This window comes from Plectropomus leopardus, chromosome 17 (genome assembly GCF_008729295.1).
Source record: "Plectropomus leopardus isolate mb chromosome 17, YSFRI_Pleo_2.0, whole genome shotgun sequence".
Taxonomy (NCBI): domain Eukaryota; kingdom Metazoa; phylum Chordata; class Actinopteri; order Perciformes; family Serranidae; genus Plectropomus; species Plectropomus leopardus.
The window spans coordinates 1240457-1263005 of record NC_056479.1 but is presented as its reverse complement, the minus strand read 5'-3'; the positions used below and the strand labels follow the sequence as shown (position 1 = coordinate 1263005).

Sequence of the window (22549 nt, the reverse complement as noted above, 5' to 3'; positions counted from 1 at the left end):
TGGAGATTAGAGAACATGTACTGTTTGGTGGCCACAGCAGCAGCAGCACATACAAAAGCTAATACAACAAGTGGACCCATAACCCCAATTTTTGCCTTTTTGCACTGGCTTCCATTTGAATTGAGCACTGATATAAGGTTCCACTCAGTACTTTCAAAATACTCCATATAGTGTTTCTCCAGCTTCTGTGCTCATGTGTGCTTAACCTCAGATTTTGCACCAAACTCTGCTGCAGTCTCCTGATCTATGAACTTAAAACTGAGAAAGTGGATTCTGGATTTGCTATCAAGACCCCCAAACTCTGGAACAACCTTCCTGTTGGAATTCAAATCAAAGAGAAGATGAGGGCTGCACAATCTATGAACCAAAAAGTAACTGTTATTACTGCAAATGCCCTTTGGAATGGCTTAGTGCATTTGAGGCAGTATGTAAACACAGAGTAACAAGTTTGTTTGTTGTTGGTTGTTTGTCAGTAATGGAGCATTGTGTCAGTGTGGTGGTGTGCGGGATGTCCATGACTCGGTGGCAACAGGAGACTTCTTTGGAGCAGCTATTGTCACTCAGTGGGACAGTAGACAGCACTCCTCAGAGTGCCCTACTGATGCCTTTGGAGAGCTGGAGTTTGCTGGTGCTGGGCACAGACACAGTCATGTAAGTGGCAGTGCCACACACACACACACACACACACACAAATACACACAGTCTAAAATGTACCAATGTACAAGTTGGTGGAGTGGTTCAGCATCAAGAATAATAAATAAAACCCTTAGGTCAAAGTGATTCACACTGGGAATTGCTTTTGTCCTTTTAGAATACATAAGGAGCCAGAGTGCATAAAACAGCATCAAAATAGTGCTTGTTTGTAAGACCCTTAATGTCCTAAAATCCTAGAAATGTTCTGAAATCCGACAAATGTCTGACCCAAGAAACATCCAACTATCAGAGAAATGCCCTCAATTCTGAGTAAAGTCCTAAAATCCTAGAAATGTCCTAAAATCCTATGAACATCAAAAAATCGTACAAACATCCTAAAATCCTAGAAACATCCTAAAATTCAAGAAACAGTCCTAAAATTCCAAGAACTGTCCTAAAATCTAAGAAATGTCCTAAAATAGAAATATGTATGGGGCTGCCGTGACTGGCCCTTGGCCTTCTATCATTTAGCAAAAGTGACCCCCAAGCAAAGCAAGTTGAGTATTACTGCTTTAGAGAGGAACTAACCCCAATAACCTTACTCGTGCTGCCACCTAGAGGCACCTCATCTGTCTACCAGCTGTGTGTGCAGCATTTTACAATGTATTAAATGCCCCGCTACAGTTGCAGCCCACTGGGTACCTACTGGCTCAAATTTAGAGCTGTTTTTACTGGTAAAATAATTTCCACTAGGCCTAATTATCACTAAGACATAACAAGAATAAAAAGATGCAGAGCTTACCTGAACAGCAGAGAGCTCCACCATAATTCCTCTCATCCCTGCAGCGTCAGGTGGTTGGGTTGGCCCAGTCCTCTTGTCAAATTGCCAACTGTGCACGGAACTTGTCACTGGTTTCAGTTGATCTAGAAAAGAATTAGAAAAGGATATGGGCTGCTTCAGATGTGTTTTGTTCCTGTGATGAAGTCAGAGGAACAACTGAAAACTACAGCTAAAACCTGATGAGGTCCAGTTTTCTCAGACACACGAAAACATCCTCAGAGATAGAATGTTGCCCATGGTGCACCTCGAGGATTAGTTTCCATATGCATTAGGTCAGACAAACAGTATGAATATTGTCAGAATTTCTTGGTGAATTGCATCTTTTTGTGAAACATTGGAAAATCTTTTCTCTGCTTATTTGTCAGACACTGCTGTGCTTTCTTTGTCCTGTCTAGTTCCTGCGGCTGTCATGTGACACACCACCTCAGATCGTCTACACCCTAATGACGGCTCACTGGGGCCTGCCCTCACCCAACCTGGTCGTGTCGGTGGTGGGGGGTGAAGGCCATGAGAAGATCAAACCATGGGTGAGAGATGCCCTGAGAAATGGGCTGGTCAGGGCTGCTCAGAGCACAGGTGAGAACCCACAGTAACCATCAGGAACTATAGCAACCATCACGAATACAACCTGGATCAGTTTTGTAAGAAAACTTAAGAAATTGTAAATATATTGCTTGTACAGTGTCTTGCTGTTCTCCTCAGCTGCCCCAGACATTCAGTTTAAAAAAAAATGTTACATTTCAGTTTTGAATTCTACTTTGTGATAACGCAGCAATTAACATGTGGTCAGTTTTTGAGTTAGTGAACAGCAACAGAGTTTTTTGGGGGGGAGTTTTTCCTTAGACGATGTGAGGGTCTAAGGACAGAGGGGTGTCGTATGCTGTAAAGCCCTCTGAGGTACTGTGATTTGTGTTAATGGGCTTTATAAGTAAAATTGACTTGACTTGACTTGACTCACTTTGTGTGTCCCACCTCCATACTCTTCCCTTCCCAGGGGCCTGGATCTTGACCAGGGGTCTGAGGGAAGGCATAGCCCGCTGTGTGGGTGAAGCTGTGAGGGACCATGGGGCCGCGGCTCCAGCTCTCTCCCAGAAGAAAGTGATAGCTGTGGGGCTGGCCCCCTGGGGCCTGGTGCACAACAGGCAGCAGCTCGTCAATGCCCAGGTACTCATCAAACACTCAACTGCCAATTCTAGACGGATCTGATCGACTTTTGCATGTGTAGCACAAAATACATTTTCATTCATCTGTCCCTCATCCTGTGTGTCTCGTGTGGTCAGCAGGGCTAAGCTGGTCATACCAGTGTACCCCATTATCAAAGTAAAGGTTTACATATTTCCTCCAAATGTGTTCAGTCCAGATAAGGCTCTGTATCCTCTGAATAGAACCAGAGGATTAAATAAAATGACTCAACCTTTGACATTTATCTGAATCTTGAGACAAAATCATCATTAGTTGACATAAATTTGACATTTTTAAAGAAAAGTCTGACAAATAAGGAGTTTTTCTCGAATGTATATCATTTGTTTCTAAGAGAGACTCTCCCTCTTGTATTGTTATGCTCTTTGGAAAGATGCAATAATTGCTAAAGCACTTTAATCTTTTTTTGTGTGTATATTAAGACACATGTAACTGCCAGGCCAGAAAATACAAAATGATCAGTATCTGGTTAAAACTTGAAAAGTTTCATATTATAACAGGATGTTTTCAACTTTTCTTGGAAAAGAAGAAGAAAAATTTCTCATTATAAAAATATTTGACATTATAACAATAGTAATAAGTATTTTGCATAGTGTTAGTTCAGGCAGGCCATGATGTCAAGCTCACCTCACATCAACAGCTACATCAGCTGATCTCAAGCAGCCCTCAAGCTGAGTGATGGAAGGGAATCAGCTGATAGATCACATGATTCCTTTCTATATAACCATTTAGCAAATCTCATTTCAGAGTGCCTATGTAAATTGTGTTATTCTGCCTTCTAATGTTGCTTCCTTTGCAAACCACGTAGCAACTCGCCTCTGACCCAATTCCTCCTTTTCATTCTGTGTCTGACTATCAATGTCATTTCTGTCATTGATGCGTAATCTGTTCTGTACCCATGGGGTCTTTGCTGCTGCTCTCCCAAACCGTACAGTTCCATGTGCACATCAGGGCAGAGAGCTTTGCACTCTCCGCTTTTGTCTTGCCACATAGGCGTGTGGAGGGTGGAGGGTGGAGGGGTGGTGCTCTCTCCGCCTTCAGCTTTCTGTGTAAGCACGTGGAGGACATAGAGGTCCCAGACCGTACCACTGAAAAATAAAATGATGCATATGGAAATAAAGTTTTGTTTGACTAATGTGGTCCTGACTGAAATATTGGGAAAACACGAAATGCTTAATATTTGGACAAGAAAAGTTTCTTTTAAAAACATGACAACGTCTTGTTAGAACATGAAAATATCTTGTAAAAACATTGAAAATATCCTGGTATAACAAGAAAAGTTTCATGTAATTACGTGATACTGGCCAGTTAGTTTATCTCTGACGTGGCATTAATACGCTGGTGTAGTTTATGACTGAGTCGTTATTCAAGAAATGCGTAGAAAAAAACGCTTGACTTGAAACAAGACAAAGTCAACTTTGCTTTAAGACAGTTTTTGACTCAGAAAGTCACAGACTTGATGAAGACTTTTGCAGTGATGTGTCAGTGAGAGCATAGTGAGGAGGCGAGTAAATAGAGCATCTCATGAAGAGTACTTTAAGAAAAATGAAAAAATAACCTTGTCAGCATGAAAGTTTATAGTATTGTAAAGTACTTTTTAACCAACAGTGTGGAGTAGATGTGTGGGAGCACAGAGGATGAGTTGCTGTGTGATGATGGCTGTGGTTGGCTTGTGTTAAACACCTGAGTGAGACTGTGAGACTCAGATCAGCAGAAAGCAGACAGAGTAAATCCAATTTCTCCCAGGGTGTTCACTCACATTTACTGGTGTTGTCTGTGTGAAGGGGAGTTTTCCAGCTCGTTACTACGTCCAGAACACATCACGTGACTCCTGCTGCCTGGACATCAACTGCCAGGCTTTCCTCCTGGTGGATGATGGGAGTGTTGGCCGCTGTGGGGGAGAAACAGCTTTTCGTGCTAGTCTGGAGGACTACATTTCCCATCAGCGCACTGGCATTTGGGGTGAGTAACAAGGCAGGTCAAGTCAGTTTAATTTATAAAGCCCATTATCACAAAACACAGTTTGCCTTAGAGGGTTTTACAACATACAACATCCCTCTGTCCTTAGACCCTCACATTGTCTAAGGAAGAAGGAGGATTTTAAATTCAATCCTGGATTTTACAGGGAGCCAGTGCAGAGAAGCTAAAACAGGAGAAATGTGATCCCTTTTCTTGGTTCCCGTAAGAACACGTGCAGCAGTGTTCTGCTCCAGTTGGAGAGACTTCAGAGACTTGTTGGGGCAACTGAATAATAGGGAGTTACAGTAATCGCATCTAGAAGTAACAAATGCGTGCACTAATTAAAGTACTTTTAAATTTTCGCGATATTTGCTTCAATTTACAGGTCTGGGGGTTAAACCATGGAGCTAATTTTCTTTGTTTCATTATTTTCCTCTTGAAAGGTGGAACAGAGTCGAGAGCTGATTGCAGTCAGCCATTAGCACTATCAACAAGACAATCAATTTGAAAAAAACTTACGTTAGTAAAAGCATTCTCAGTCGCATTGAGATATGGTAATGAGTTCAATGTTGAAGGAATCAGTTCCTTAAATGTCGCTACTGCACTATCCAACAGACATCTACTAGTCACTGTTGCTGAGAGGTGTGTAATCGAGTAACAAAAAAAATCAAAAGCTATTAAATAATGGTCTGACAGAGCAGGATTCTCAGGGAAGACTCATGAATCTTAAATTTCAATGTTGTATGCAAGGACCAGATCCAGGGTGTGGTTGAAGCAGTGTGTGGGTTTATGTACACACTGACTAAAGCCAATTGAATCCAATAGTATGAAAATGCAACACGTTTGATGAGCTTCAGGCACATGTACATTTCTGTCATGACTTCAGAGACGCATGTATCTTGGTTGTGATGGAGATTTGGCTGGCAGAGTGGGACCAGGACTCAGAGCTGGTAATAGATGGATTTGGTGCACCTTTACACACAGACTGAGATGCTCAATTGACCGGAAAGATAGGCGGAGGTGGGGTATGTCTTTACATAAATGAACGCTGGTGTAAAAAAAAAAAGAGTCTGTGCTCTAAGAACATGGAACTGCTGACAGTGTCTTTGCATCCTCATTAACTGCCCTGGAAGTTCCCGCAGTTATTTGTTACAGTGCATAACATTCACCCTAAGGTGAATGAGATCGATGCTGCGGAGACCCTCTTGCATGTTATGCATAGACTTCAGTCCCTGTCTCCTGATTCTCCCAACATCATTCTGGGCGACTTTAATAACTGCACCATGTCTAGGTCTCTGAGGAACTTTAATCAATACGTCACATGCCCAACAAGATATAATAAGCCTCTGGACCTGTGCTTTGGGTCAGTTAAAGGTGCATACAAATCCTTACCACTTCCCCCACTGAGCACAGCTTACCACAACTGCGTGTACCTTAGTTCGATGTGCCACACTGCTCAGTGGAGGAGAAAAGTGCTCACTAAGCGGGTTAAGAACTGGACAGAGGATTCCTCATTGACTCTGCAGGGATGCATGGACTGCACTGACTGGAATGTGTTTGTTGACTCTAGTAGGGATATTGATAAATTAACAGATGTTGTCAGCTCATGGGTGTCGTATTGTGAGGATATTTTGATTCCTGATAAAACTGTAAAAATCTACCCTAGCAGCAGGCCCTGGGTTAGTAAGTAAAAGAGCCAAGCCTTTAAACAGGGTCACCGCTCTGAACTTAAGAGATTGCAAAAAGATGTGCAATTTGAGGTTAGGAGAGCCAAAAAGATATATAAAGGAAAAGTGGAGGAAAAACTTAGTAGTAATTACCTTGATTCAGCATAGGATGTATTGAAAACTATTACTGGTCTCCGAGATAGTAAATGTAGGAAAAAAGTGGTTTTAGATTGTTTTGACAATAAGTCACTGGCTGATGCGCTCAATCGGTTTTATCTCAGGTTTGATGTTAATGATTTTTCCAAGGGATCTAAATTTTTAATGGTCAATCTCTCCCACTCTTCTTCTGTCACTGCATTCGATGAGCGCTCTGGAGCTTACACTTTCAAGCACTGCAAAAATAAGACTAGCCCTGGCCCTGATAACACTGGGAGCTGTTTGCTCTCTTGTTGTGCAGAGCAACTAGGTCCCATTTTTTATCTTGTTTTTATGTTATCACTTTGTCAGCAGAGGATTCCAAAAATATGGAAACAGTCTATCATTGTCCCTGTCACTAAAAACAACCATCCCAAGGTTTCAAATGACTATAGGTCAGTTGCTCTTGCTTCCCTGGTCATGAAGTCATTTGAGAAACTTCTAAAACTTCTGGTTCAAACACAACACCTCCTTGACCCCCTTCAGTTTGCATATAGGATGGGGCAGGGGGTCCAAGATGCCTCTATCACACAACTAAATCTTTTATTTAAACACCTGGAGGGCAGCAAAGCGCATGCTAAGCTCTTTTTTGTGGACTTTTTGTCAGCGTACAACGGCATTCAGCCCCACCTGTTGGTGGATAGGCTTTTTAAAAACTTTGGTGTTGACTCCAATTTGGCTGGCTGGATTCTGGACTTCCTCTCCAACATATCTCAGAGAGTGAGGGTGAATGGGGGTATGCCATGGTTGATGTTTTCATCCACTGGCTCACCTCAAGGGTGTATCCTCACACCACTTCTTTACTTCTTGTATACTGATGACTGCAGGAGCCAGTTTTTAAACAGATACATCTTGAAGTTCGCAGATGACACAGTTATCGTCCATCTCCTCCATGATGATGAATCTAGCCACGGCCCTGTGACTGATTATTTTTTAAACTGGTGTAAAAATTCCTTTCTCAATCTTAATGTATCCAAGACAAAGGACATGTGATGACTTTCTCTTGGATACAAGATGACTTGCAAAAAAGGTCAGTAGCGACTTTTCTGTTTAAGGAAACTCCCTAAATTTCGTGTTGACAAAACCCTGATGACCCTTTTTTATAAATCTTATATTGAATCATTTCTGACCTGTTCTTTCATCTGTTGGTTTGGCAATATGAACACTAAATACAAGAATACTCTGTTAAAAATAGTGCACATTAGCAGTAAAATCATTTGTTTACAGCACAGTAACTTGTCTGTTTTGTATAATAGTCAGGTGGTGAAGAGGGCAAATCCCATACTTCCAGACCACTCACACCCTCCTAATCAGGAGTTTCAGTCCATCCCCTCTGGTACCCATTTCAGATTCCCCTCAGTTAAGACCAACAGATACAAACACTCATTCACCCCTACAGCCATCACCCTCCTTAATGCAGAGAAATGGAGGTAGACACACACACTGCACACATTTATTTATTTATTAGTGGCTTTTTCTATTTGTTGTATTTCACTGTGGATAATGTTGACCCAGATGTTATGCTGTTGGTTGACTATATATTATTGTTACTATGTCGATGTATTTTAGATTTGACTCGCTATTTTTTTTTTAATCTATGGAGATGGCATTACTTTTGTTATTGCAATGCGACTAGCACAAGAGGGTGTTTCTTTTGTGTGGAATTTATTGTGGCTTTGATGTTTTTGCCTGTCATTGATGTAGTGTTGTTGAGCTTGTTGTTCTGTGTTCTTTCTGGTGTCTGTTGTGTCTTTATATGTCAAGTACTATGCTGCAACACAAATTGCCCACTTGGGGACAGTAAAGATTGACTAACTAACTAAATTTCTTTTTTTCTTTTTTTTATCTACGTCCAAAACTGGATAAGGTTCATGTTCAATCAGTTTAAATGACAGAGCCACAGTGTTTGAACAGTTATATGACTCCAAGGTTGAGAGCTCTGAAGTCCCTTTCTCCACTTCTCACCATACAGTGGTGATTTTGACAGTAATGAACCAAGAGGAACTCTCATTTGTGCAATAAATTGCCTCAGCTAATTTTCTGTCAGCAGTGCTGTGAGTTGCCTCACTCTGGTCTCAATAATACCCAATAATTCAATTCATTAATTTCATTAATTAATTTCACAGTATGAACAGCAGTTAAAGCAACCACAGCTCAGCCCTCAGCACAGAGTGTTGATTCTTTAATGACCAATCAATGGACTGTGTGTTTCTAGCTTCACCCTTTAGTACCAGATCAGTGTGCTAGGTTTCCAACAGAAGGGGACCAAAAATGGAGATAGTAAGGAACAATTTCATTGGTACCATCCGCATCTTTTCAAATGGAAAAAAAAACAACTAGAAATTGAACTGAACTGAACCCAACCCAACCCAACTCAACTCAACTCAACTCAACTCAACTCAACTCAACTCAACTCAACTCAACTCAACTCAACTCAACTCAACTCAACTCAACTCAACTCAACTCAACCAACCAACCAACCAACCAACCAACCAACCAACCAACCAACCAACCAAACTAAACTGAACATAGCTGTAATCTCCATTTAGCTCCTGTGATTTTGTGAAGCATTTTGCTGGACTCTTCTTTCTGGACTTTTAAACCTGACATCTAAAGTTGCCATAACATACAGAGTGAGGTGCATGTCTGAAAAGGACTAATAAGAATGCTTTTTGGATACATGCACATATTTTAGCATATACTGGCATGTCAGAGGATTTGTGATTTGGAAAACAGACAGCTCCAAGATACGTCACATTAAAATATTCAAATTCAATGTTATATGACAGTACAGTGTATAACTGTGACTCTGAGTGTAGGACCATGGGGCAACAGAATGTGTCTGTGGCTTGACTGTGTGTAGTACTCTTTTGCCCTGTACTGGTGAAGGTAATAGTTGTAGAGCAAATCCCACTGTATGCCCTCATAAATAAATGGTTGTTGGTTATACAGCTTATACTGCTCCATGCCCAGCAAACCTAACTTTGACAAATAAAGGTCAAAACAAAGAGACCTGCATGCTGTAAGGTTCTAGACAATTTTGACTGAAGATGAAAAGTTACAAAAACCTACTGCTATCAGTTTACATAATAATAAGAAATAAAGTACACTCTAGAAGAGGTTTTGGGATATTATGAGAGAGCATTTCTGATCTTTTTCTTCTTTTCTGTCTTTTTCTTCTGACTTCTTACTTTGGGCCAATAACAGGCAGTGGCAGTATTGAAATTCCTGTGTTGTGCATGCTCATCTCAGGAGACGCAGGTATGCTGGAGGTAAGAAAACTGTCAAATACATGTTCACTCGACATACACTGTAATAGACTTTTGAATTTTACCAAAATGTTTCAGCCACACTGGCATTGCACAGGTGGTACTGGTAAAATAAGGCCTTACCACTGAGCTTTACAACTGTACCAGCCACTGACAGGCCTTTAACTGACACTCAGATTAACTATAAATTAATGAGAACATCAGTGACTTTGTGTTGATGTATTCCCTGCTAGAGATTAGATGCGTCTCTGAGGAAAGCTACACCCTGGCTGGTTCTTGCTGGTTCTGGTCCAGCTGCAGACCTTGTCAGTGAGTTGCTGGACAGTCTCCTCTCTGTCCCTCTCAGTCCCACCTCCTATCCAGCAGAGGGAGAGGCTGCTGAGGCTTTCACCACAGAGCTCCGTGACAAAGTCCGGGAAAAAGTTCGGAGACACTTCCCTGCTGAAGCTGAACTGGAGAAACTGGTGGACAGTGTGAGTCAGACAGCACATTTGTGTGTGTGTGTGTGTGTGTGTGTGTGTGTGTGTATGTGTGTGTGTGTGTGTGCGCAAATTTCAGGGGTCAACATGTTGTCTTAAGTCGCCACATGTTGCCGCGTTGCAGTGGACTTCCATGTCTACATATTACAAATGAGGTATCCTTCTGCACCTTCTGTTGACGTTCCAGTATGCTGCTACCACGATGTCAAGACAAGCACATGGTGGGATGAAGTAGCACATGGATGTGTTTAGGCAACAACAGCACATGGCAACCAATGCCAGGACGTCAACAGAAGCACATGCTTATGATTAGGCAACAAAGCCATGGATGGATAGGTTTACTGCTTTTTATTAGTGCCGGAATCATTTGATGATTTAACAGTAAGGATTTCATGTTAAAAAGCTCTAATAACCCTAACATTATTTATTGGTGAAATGAATTAGATGAGACCTGGTGGGCTAATATAACAATAACATAATCCATAAAACAGTCTGTTTGATCTGCCCAGAGTCTGTGTGCTTACCTATATGTCTGTGATGTAAAAATGAAACTGTCCAAAATACTGATTGATTTGTTTGGTCCCTCTGTGTGTCCAGACTCTGAGTATTTATCAGAACAGAGAACTCATCACTGTGTTCCATGGAGAACAGGAGGGATCTGATGATTTTGATACAGTTCTCCTCAAAGCCCTTGTTAGAGGTAAGTGACTAAGTAAAAGATAACGTTAAAGAGCGGAAACTGTTTCGATATTTAAACAGCACCAAATGAGATGGATAATCAAAAAATATTCCTCTGCCTACTCTGTTGCCCTGTAGTGTTTCCAGTTGCCTTACTGCATGTGAATAAAAACAACCAATCACTTCTGAGCAGTCTTAACACAGTTGTCAATCATGTGGTGTAGTCAAACTGTCAAACAAGGCAGCGCTGATCAAATATGAATTAAGACTGTGTTACTGCATTGTCATTTGTCACACTAACACTATGAAAATCGCAGCACTGTACAGTTTTATTCATTCAGTGTAAATGGTTGTGTGTGTGTGTGTGTGTGTGTGTGTGTGTGTGTGTTAAGCTAGTAAACATGTGTCCAGTAAAGCCAGTGAGTACATTGAGGAGCTGAAATTGGCCGTGGCCTGGAACAGAGTGGACATCGCCAAGTCGGAGCTCTTCAATGGAGATATACAGTGGAAGGTCAGAGTTAGGACACCTTTGCACATGTTTAAAACATTCTGTTCAATTCCATTTATATCAGCTGGTGCTAAACATTGTTGACCTCTGAGTGCAATTTTGCAGCTTTTACCAAAAGCAAAGAAGTATTTCAGAATTTATGGAAGTGCAGATGAAGGCTGGACAAGGGTGGGGGTTGGGGGGGGGCAGACAGTATGGAGACGAGGACAGGCGTGGTGAGGAGGACCAGAGGCTTGACTGGAATGGAGGGTTGTGGTAGCGGTGGCATGGGACGCAGGAGAACTTGGCACACACAAGACAAAGTAAACACAGGGCAAGGCAAAAAGCACAAGGTTGAAAACACTAGCAATCAAAAATATTTAGAAGGCTCAAGAGTCACCGGTAGAGATGGAACAATCTGGCATTGAAGCGGTGGAGAGTCCATGGTTATATACAGCAGGTGATGAGATGATTAGAAGCAGACACAGAGAGGACACACAAGGAAGGATCAAGTGAGGGAAAAGGAGGGGGGAAAACATGAAGGGAGAAAACAACAGGAAAAAAGCACATCTAAATGCAACTGCAACGGCAACAACTGTAACAAGTTTGAGAAAAAAAAACACAAGCTGTGTTCGAAACTGTCTCTTCATTCACTCAATCACTATTCACTATATAGTGTGTATTAAATAGTGCACTATATAGGGAATAAACAAACGAGATTTCGGACTCTAGGTTGGAATTTTTTCCCCCCAAAAATACACAACCGCATTGCATTGTGGTAGATGGGAATTGAATGTAATGTACTTCATGTGTACACTCAAATTTGCTGTGCATTGTGGACATTTTATAGAGCACAATATGGTGGATGAAATTAACAGTAGAGAAATCGAACATCACTACAAAATAGCGAACACATGATATAGTGCACAATATCCGTGATAGGGGACGATATTCGACACAGCTACAGTGTCTTTGAGCCACTGTGAAACAGAGGAAGGTTTAGGGGATTTCCATTGTAGGAGCAGGTGACGTCTGGCTTGTAAAGATATGAAATTAATAATTTCTTTTGGCTAACTATGCTTTTGGTCTGATCACCTTCATGGCCACAAATTGATCAGTGTGCCAGACACTCAATGCAGAGCGAAAGTACAAACCTAGAGTTTAAGCTACAGAAAGTGCCTGAAAGACTATCTCTGCATGCTTTGATCACATAATGCTGAAATGATCATGTATTTTCAGTATGATGACCTCGAGAACTCCATGACAGATGCGCTGATCAACGACAAGCCCCAGTTTGTGCGTCTCTTCTGTGAGAATGGTCTGAATATCCTGGACTACCTGACGTACGGACGCTTGGAGAGCTTGTACCGCTCGCTGTCAGACAGCTCACTGGCATACATTCTGCTCCAGAGGCATCTGAGCGAGAGGCAGGACCTGGCTGGATCCCTACCTAACCTGGACAGAGCTGTGACAGGACCTCTGAAGAGTCCTCAGAGTGCACTGACTGGACCCGCCTCAGCTATGGAGCTCAGCCTGTACGAGGTAAAGAAGAGGAGGGGAGGATGGGGAGAGGGTCAGCGAGAAGGAATACGTCACTTGGATTAACAGCAGCTTTAATTATACTGTTAATGATGTACAGTTTGTGTGTGTGTGTGTGTGTGTGTGTGTGTGTGTGTGTGTGTGTGTGTGTGTGTAGATGCTGGTGATATACTATGTTGATAATTACTATGTGATGATGGTAATTACTTTTATATGTTGTGCATTCCTGGTCAGTGTGTCCTTTGGTCTTGGAATTTCCCTTTCAGAAAAAGAGCTGAAAAAGCAACAGTTCAGTCTTCACTCCTAACTTCTCTAACTACACTCATTTGATTTTGGCGCCCATGCATTGAGCCCATGCACTTTTTTTCCTTATGACAGCTTCTGGTTTCAGAAAATTAAATAATGACGTTTTATCTTCTTTTTTTTTTATCACAGAAAAAAAAGAAAATTAAGTTTCCTTTTATTTTTATTATTATATTTTCCTATATTTTGAATATTTTTTCGGATATTTCAGCCACCTCTACGTTGATAGCTGCACGCAGATAACCAGAATCAGACTCTGAATTTTGGATATCACGATCCGATATCAAAGATTGGCATCAGGGCTGATCAGGGCATTTTTTTTAACTGACTGGGATTGTCTATATTCAGCTCATACAGCCCAATCTGATCTGTTGTTTTACGTAAACTGGTGTTTTTACTCACAAAGCTTTTATGCACAGCGATGCAACGAGTTCATCTGTCATCAGCTCTCCAACTGTCTCCTCCACTTTGTTGAGTTTTGGTGTGTATAAGTGCAGAACCTGTGTCCTGCCTGTAGCAAAACACCTCACACCATAAATGCCAGCAAATCGTAGTATGAGACTGTTTATTTCTGTTTTTACTGAATCTATGAGCCCTTGTTTCATTTTTAGCTCAGTGAGAGTCTGTGTTTTGCCAACACATTCTCATCGCAAGTTGTCACATGTTGTTGCTTTGTCAGCGGACTTCTGTGTATACTTCTGTGTCTGCAATTGAAGTTCTGGGATGCTGCAACCAGGATGTCAACAAAAGCACTTGGTGGGATTATGCTATCAAAGCATGTGGTTATGTTTAGGCAACAAAAGCACATGGCAACCAACAGCAGGATGTCAATGAAAGCACATGCTGGTACAGATGGTTTGGATTAGGGTAAAAGGGCACATGGTGAAGTGTAGGAAAAAATATCCTATTCAGACAGAAAGCAAACTCTTCATGCAAACTCTCGCATGAAAGTGTGCAGTTTGTTGGACCCGTCCACTGCCCATCCTGTCCGCCCCAGTTCTTTAAGCTCCCGATATTATTTTGTTACTGGCAGCGTTTCAACCTGATTATATGGATGCAACAGGCTCTGTTCAGCTGCGTTCTCACTGAAAGCACCCATCTGTGTATCATGTTGCTGTGGCAGGTGACTTTTGGCATCTGGAGCTTAGGTCAAAAGTACTGCAAAAGCAGCAACTACAGAAAGCAAATGGGCTTTTTAGCTGTGACTGCAAACTGTAGGAGAGACTGATAGTGGTGCACAGTCAACACATTCACTGCAACAGAAGTGCCACAAAAGCCCTGTACGTGAAAGGCCAACAAGAGTCGTTCATTAATGTAGTTGAATAGATGACTAAAAAAACACTCAATGGAATACAGTTCATTCATGTTATTCAGGCAAAAGCTGACAGAAGCAAGTAACACTGGAGAATAGCTCTCTTGAAGGGACAAATAAAGCAAGGCCAACAAGATTAAAGAAGGTTTTTATCGCATTTTTAGGCCTATTCAGTTGTCAAGCAGATACACTGAATAAATTGTAATAACTTGAAGTAGTTAAAGTGTGCACTATGCAGCTAAATTATCTGGTTAAATAGAAAATAGAGGTATCAGATTGGGATTTGGTATAAGCAAATACTCAGTATTAAATGACTCAGATCTGGATTGGGGCATAAAAAAAACAACTTGATCCAGATATCCCTGAATCATAGATATGCTCTGAATGTTGTTCGCAGATTTTGATTCTGACCATGTAAAGGTATTTAACTTTTTTAAAACACAGCTAGTGCTCTGGCTTTGTTTGACTGTTTTACACCAAATGTCATTATATGTAGTTTTAGTGACGTGTGTGGTGATGCTGCAGGTGTCCCGTCTGCTGTGGGACCTGTTAGGTGATGTCTGTCAGCCTTTTTACTATGGACCCCTGGGCCTGGACCCCAGCACCAACACCAGGAAGGCTCTCAAGGTCAGTGAGTGGGGAACTCCAGGCTCCCTCTGTGGCTTTTGGAGTTACAAAATAAAGAAAATCTGGGTTTTTGAACTTAGAAAGTAGTGAGTATACCTGTCACCTGTTCCTCATCTCTGTGTGAGGCTACAAGCTCCATTAGCTGCTATTAAAACACAGCAGTATGATTTAGCAACAGGTTTAGAGAAGGACAAATAATGGATGCAGTGGATATCTCAGGTTCTGCTGCTCGATTTTATTGGTGGAGTGGTCTTTTATGTTAAACTATCAAAAGTCTACTATTTAGTACATTTATTATTTATTAAACGTATTTAGTAGTTTTATTGTTAACTATCTTGCTGTTGATGAAGTCATACTTCACATACCAGAAGAGAGACAGGGATGACTGAGAACATCAGAGGAAGCTGCTGGCATAATTAAATATAGATAATGCAATAATTAAATTTGTTCAGATCTGACTCCTTCAATGGTAACTCTTGTCATGTCTGTCTGACCCTCAGCAAGTGAATAAGATGCTGCTGGGGGAGTGTATGTACCGGGACCAGCGCTGCCTCTCACCCTGGGCAGCCCTCTTCATCTGGGCTGTCCTGCAGAGCCGCACTGAAATGGCTGTGTACTTCTGGGAGATGGTGAGATTTGACTGTAATATTCTCCAAGCTCAAGACATTTGATTTTAGAGTTGAAAGGTTTATACATTGGCTGATTTCAAATGACACTGTCGACATTAGTACACAGTTTAAACTTGCTGTGAGAAACAGAATGATGAGCATCAGCAGCAGCACACAAGACTAAACTTCACTTAGGTCACAAAAGTACCATTTTTTAAAAGTTGCCATCAAATACAGTTTCCTAACCTTTAGGGCTCGCTTTAATATTACACACACTTGTATCGCTCTGGCACAAATTGTGCTTTTCAAGCTCAAGCTTTCAAAAATATTACATATTAAAATTATTTTCTACTTTGATTAAGTTCATTTTTTGGTTCATCCCGAGAAGCCAGCTCATCTTTTAGTTCTTCCGATAAGCCCCTGACAAATAACCCCAATGAGAGCTGGTTCATCCCACCTGCTTTCAGCAGCCAAAATGCGGAAATCAATGAAAAACTGGGCTGCGGAGTTGGAGCCCTGACGAAGGGCAAATAAGCAACCACCTGACCTTGAACGTAACGATCAAAAACCTCGGTAGAGCTTGGTAGAGAAATCTGCAAAAGATAACAATACCAGGGAACCCCTCCCCCACAATGTGACTGCCCACTGAGTAGCTTTACACCGTAGTAAATTCATTACATATGCAATTTTGGATTTATCAGAGGGATGACTAGATGGTTGTTGGTCGAAAACAAGCGAACATTGGAGCAAAATCCGGCCACACGAACCTAAATCCCCAGCATAATGTTCAGGTGGTGGAACAAAGGGTTTTCTAGGAGGGTAGGGGAGGGGAGACGGTGAAACTGAAACAGGTGGGTTACTCACGGGATTGGGAGCACAGGGAATGGAGACTTGGTGGGTTAACTGCGTGAGCTGAGCGGTGATATGGGAGACATGGGTGTTGAGGTTTTGAAGAGAGTCTATAATTCCACGAAGCATGTCATCATGTCAACCGATGAGGGCTCCTTGGCTGGAGAGGGCATCCCTAATAGCGTCTGGGGTTGCTGGGTCCATGTGTGGATAATGGTAGTTGGTGGGGTAGAAGCCAAGCGGGTGGCAAGGCTGGTGAGGCTGGAGAGTGGTGGAGTCCAGAGTGGTGGGGGGAAGCGAGTGGCGGAACACTGAGGCGAGAGGCTAGGCCGTGAGGTGCTGGAGCTCACGGGAGAAGGCACTGGAAAAATACACACAAAAAGCAGTAAGCACAAGAAGTTCTTTGTTACCAATAGACTAACACTAATTGCAATAAAAATCACAAAAGTGAAGCGGCTGATCTAACCACGTGTTAGGCGGAAACAATGTGGCGCTGGAGTTGAGTAAAGGTGGAGAATATATGCCGGGGTTGATTGCTGATGAGACGCAGGTAAGGAAGTGTGCCGTGAGCTCCAGCACCCGGAAGCCATGCCCAGCCCCCGCAACACAGCCACAAAAGGGAGATCCGCCACAGCACACAAACAACACAGTCCCAAAAATTCCACCCAAAAATATAAGCCACCCAAAAACCCAAGAACCAAAACCATCACAATAAGCAGCAACATTGATTGTGACAGTGCACCTTGTGGAAATAGCATGTCTTTTATCCACATGTCAAATATTGTAAAAATGACATCATCAGGTAGAAAATAGTCAAAATGACAAATTCCAAGTCAAAAGCCCAGAATTACACCCAGTAAGAATACAATGTGTGTTTTTATGCTTTGATGGCTGTGGGATCAAAATTTTCAGTTTGAGTGGAATTCAATAGAACCTTAACCCGACCTTAACAGTCTGAATGTAAAAATTTTGTTTTCACAGTGTATTTTAGACTTATTGTAGGAGCTGAGCTGGAAATTCACAGATTAAACAAAAATACATAATTTGACAAAATGTATGCCATATGCATGAACACAGCTAGAACTATCAATAAATGAAGAATGAAAAGCGCGTGAATGAACAAAAAAGTCCTTATTGCTTAAACAGCAGTTTATTGGTACCAATGTCTGTGTGTTTCCTTATTAGGCTGGGGAGTCGGTGCTGAGTGCTCTGGGGGGCTGTAAGATGCTGAGAGAGCTCTCTAAGCTTGAGAGTGAGACTGAGAGCAAGCTGGCCATGAAGGAACTGGCACAGAAGTTTGAAGACCTGGCACATGGTGAGTCAGACCACAAGCTGCTCTGTTCCTTGCATGTGTTGATCATAGACTCTATATAAAGATGGACTTTGCGTCCCCTCTTACCCCCGCTATGCTTAAGAGAGGCCAAAATATCTTGGATACGACTGCTGCCATCTTGCGCTGGTGACGTCATTCAGAGCCAAGTCTTTGCAGTAGCGGTGATTAGGTTCCTATTAAAACACTTATTCTGCCAATTACGAAAAGCCCCATTGAATGTGAGTTCAGGGACTGGCTGACACAGCTGTTAATCATGGCAGAAAATCCCCTTTCTGTAGAATCGAATGACTCATTAAAAACAAACTTACCATCAAAACGATTACTTGCACAAACAGGGTGATAAGAACTACCTTCAGTGACAGAAACCATCTTTGAGTTCTTACTTTGGCCCTTGTCCCTTTCACTTACATGGAAGGGCAGGCTGTATGACCTGTACTGTAGCCAGACACCAGGGGGCGATTAAGATGTTTAGGTACAGTTTATCATGTACAGTTTATGGCGTGGACTCAATTTTATGTAGCGTAAATGCACAAATGTGTGATTAGGGTGATGTAGAGTGATTGCACTTAACTTCAGCTATCAAAAACAATTAGCATTTATACTATTTTAAATAGCTTGCATTAAATTCACTTCGAGGTACCACTTATACATAAGGGAAAATATTGCCAATTAATTAATTCAGTCTCAATTCTCTAGGTTGCTACTGACTTAAACCGTAATAAAACCACACTACCAAGTGTGTTTAAATGAAATAGAACAGTGGATAAGCTCAGTGTATATATGTCTGTGAATAGGTGAATGTGGCATGTAGTGTAAAGGCACTTTGAATGGTTGGGAAACTAGAAAGGCCCTATACAAATGTAGTCTATTTATCATCATCATCATCATCATCATCATCACAGTTAATATAGTATTAAAATAAACTAGGCTTTGCACAGTGTCTCTTTGTTGCATTTGTTTAATCCTGTGTCCAAAATCAAATAAATGTATCAGAAAAAGAATATTCAAACTTATGCTTTTAACATAATTTCACCTTGACTTTGACCTTAATGAATTTTCTTTAATTACAGTGATCTCAAAAGTCTTACCAAAAGAACAGGCATCCCCAGTGTAGTTGCAATTGGTACCTTTTTTGGGGTTTTTTTGCACTGTTTGGTTTAAAAAACAAAACATGAACAACAGAATACACGAGGGATTGGTGGCCATCTTGGATTTGACTTTTCATGGTCCTCAGAGGTCAAACCTGACCTCCCTCCATATGTGTAAAGAAACATTATGATATGCACTATGTTAGAAATGCCGTGCTTTTTTTGCACTATGTAGTTGTTATCCCCTGCACTAAAACTACACACACTACTATCTATGAAAAATGAATGAATGACTAAATCTCTAACATGGAAGCAATTCATGCACATGGTATGTTTTCAAGTGCTCGTGAATGTCGTATCAAGTCAAGATTGCAATTTGCTTCAACTCGCTCTGTGATGCTTGCAACTATAGTTTTATACACAGATCAAATGGCTATCAGTGAGTTGGTTATTTATAGACAAAACTTAACTGTTTAGATGTCTGGATAATCAATATCTGGCCACTGTGTTTGGTCACTGATCCACTTGAGAGGGGAAATACTCAAGGGAAGCAACATAAAACCTGATGTTGACGGTAAAATTAAGTTATCTATTAACACAGAAAATAAGGATTGCCATGACAAACAAAATGTGAGGCAAACTATAAAGGAAAAGCACTTATGAGTGCTGTTCAACTCAACAAGCTGTCCTAAATGGCTTGTTGGAAACGAAAAAACAACCAACAAACAGCAGGCATAGTGTAAAAAGTTATGCTGCATGTGTGCAATCAGTTTTTTAAAACTAATTTCCGTAGCCCAGTCCCACAAAAGGTTATTCTAGTACTTCAGACTTAATACAGGTTGAATCAAATCTAAATATACTAAATAACATCTTGAGTAACAATGTCATGGCACACAGTGATGAGAGGCATTCTGGTGGGCGGAGGGTATCCAGCCGCCACCATGGATATCAGGCTGACCAGGCATTTGTAGAGTCTTATGGTCTCTGATTGGAGGAGTCAGATGGAATGCTGCTCCAATCTCAGTCTTCATCTTGAGGAAAGCACACACTTAACAAAGAGGAGCCAATCCAAGGCAAGGAACTGCACATTCTAGTTAGAATAAAACAGAGCTACAAGAAGGGTGAGCATGAGGAGAGGGGGTTAGCTGGGGCTGTAACATGAATGCTCAGGTTCCATCAAGGTTATCAAACAGTTATTAAGAAAAATTTATTTTACAAAAAAAGGTGCAAAAATGGCCAAAATCATAACCCAAACACACGTCAAATTGCAATCATATCTATAGGTGCTTCAGTTTTCTTTCCTCCCAAAAGGGATGCAGCATTGACATTTTGCGAAGTGCACGTACAGTATGTGCCAGGCTGTGTCCTTTTCTATGTGTTCCCCCCTAATATTGATTTTTAATATTATTTTTATTGGCCAATTGTAAGGACATAAACCACACATAAATGAAGACAAAATCTTAAAAGTAGTCACATACACTCACACACAGACCCAGACATACACACACACCCAGGAGGAAAGTCACCAGTAACTTAAGTTCATGGTAACCATGTGTCTAAAGGACTCAAGCTCATAACAGTACACAATGTCCACTGTAGCCAGGCTTGGTGTAAACAACAAAAACTAAACAAAAATCATTCTGTGTGTTGTGTGTGTGTTCAGATGTTTTTGGTGAGTGTTACCAGAACAGCGAAAGTCGCTCCTTCACTCTCCTTATCAGGAAGTCTCCAGTGTGGGGCGGAGCTACATGCCTGCAGATGGCCACTGTAGCTGACTCCCGCCTGTTCTTCAGCCACGATGGTGTTCAGGTAGAGATGCTGTGCTCCTGCCAACAGTAGACTTTAACAGACTGCTGAAAGTGCCAGACTTTAGACCGTAAAATGATGGTTGATGTTGATGCAGATTGTGTAAATGAATGTTATCATTAATTGAAAAGTCAGGTTGTAAGTTTTGTGGTGACATGTTGCTCCTTGCTGCAGTCTCTGCTGTCTCAGATCTGGTGGGGTGACATGAAGAGAAGTACTGAAGTCTGGAAACTGGTTCTTACCTTCTTCTTGCCCCCACTCATCTACACAGACCTTATCAGCTTCAGGTCAGTGTTGTCTTCATATTATGTTATGCTGTGGGATTATTGCTTAAGTTTTATGTGTTTGTTTGCTATGTGATTCCATCCTGGCTTCAGGGCTTTTTTCTTCTTCTGTCTTCAAAAAAAAAAGACAATATGAATTTCCATCCATCCATCCATCCATCCATCAATTGTCTACTGCTTATCCCGAGTCGGGTCGCGGGGCAGCAGCCTAAGCAGGGAAATCCAGACTTCCCTCTCCTCCGGAAATTCGTCCAGCTCTTCCCGGGGGTCCTGAGACGTTCCCAGGCCAGATCTTGTTCTTTCGGTCAATACCCAAAGCTCGTGATCATAGGTGAGGGTAGGGACGAAGATCGACCGGTAAATCGAGAGCTTTGCCTTTCGGCTCAGCTCCCTCTTCACCACGACAGATTGGTGCAGAGCCCACCTGTCGATCTCCCTCTCCATCCTTCCCTCACTCGTGAACAAGACCATGAAGTACTTAAACTCCTCCACTTGGGACAGGATCTCCTCCCCAATCTGGAGAGGGCACTCCACCCTTTTCCGGCTGAGAACCATGGCCTCGGATTTTGAGGTGCTGATTCTCATCCCGGCTGCTTCACACTCGGCTGCGAAATGATCCAGTGAGAGCTGAAGGTCACAGCCTGATGAAGCCAACAGGACCACATCATCTGCAAAAAGCAGTGACCCAATCCTTTGGACCATTTGTGTCTTTCATCATAAGGGGTCTGGTGAGCTAAGCTTTCTCTGGCCCCACCCGTAGCACCTGTTTGCCATGGGATACCCTACCAGGGGCATAAAGCCCCTGACAACTGAGCTCCTAGGATCATTGGAACATGCAAACCCCTCCACCACAATAAGGTGGTAGTTCAGGGAGGAGAGATATGAATTTGTTGGTGAAAATCACAACACAAAATAGCTGTGGTTCCTGAGCCATTAATGATTTTTGGAACTTTGGTACCCTGTTTCCACCAGTTTTTTTTCTTTCTTTTTTTTTATCAGGATCATTGTAATATGTCACCAGTGTAGGCCACTGCACAATGCACAGTGGAAGTGAAGAGTAGAGGAAAGATGGATTGCATTGAGTACCTGTGAGCTTTTGTTGTGTTTGTTGGGACCACTGGAGCGCCACAGATGAACTTATTCATTAGTATACCTTAAAATGGACTGTTCTTGTGAAAATTCCTTTTCTTTCTGTGTATTTGCCAGCTAAGCTAACTTTACAAGCAACAAGGAGCAATAAAGCTAAGCTAGATGCTCTGTGAAGGACATGATAAAGTCACTGTTTTTTCCTGATCTGCAATACTTGAACACAGGACAGAAAGGACTGCATCATTTGACATCCAGACAACAACTTTTCTCATCCTGCTGTTAGGACCAATCAAACTCCGCAGA

At 41.8% G+C, this 22549-nt stretch overlaps 1 protein-coding gene across 1 annotated transcript in view; it reads left to right on the top strand.

Annotated features, from left to right (window-relative positions):
- Positions 1-22549, top strand: part of trpm4a (transient receptor potential cation channel, subfamily M, member 4a) — a 58528-nt gene that overhangs the window by 20557 nt on the left and 15422 nt on the right. Inside the window, exons 3-16 of the mRNA XM_042504388.1 lie at positions 474-651; positions 1870-2050; positions 2469-2638; positions 4459-4636; positions 9703-9767; positions 9998-10237; positions 10841-10943; positions 11314-11432; positions 12648-12950; positions 15088-15189; positions 15690-15818; positions 17832-17961; positions 20731-20876; positions 21048-21160. Of these exons, the coding sequence (XP_042360322.1) occupies positions 474-651; positions 1870-2050; positions 2469-2638; positions 4459-4636; positions 9703-9767; positions 9998-10237; positions 10841-10943; positions 11314-11432; positions 12648-12950; positions 15088-15189; positions 15690-15818; positions 17832-17961; positions 20731-20876; positions 21048-21160 (2157 nt within the window). The remainder of the gene's footprint in view (positions 1-473; positions 652-1869; positions 2051-2468; positions 2639-4458; positions 4637-9702; positions 9768-9997; positions 10238-10840; positions 10944-11313; positions 11433-12647; positions 12951-15087; positions 15190-15689; positions 15819-17831; positions 17962-20730; positions 20877-21047; positions 21161-22549) is intronic.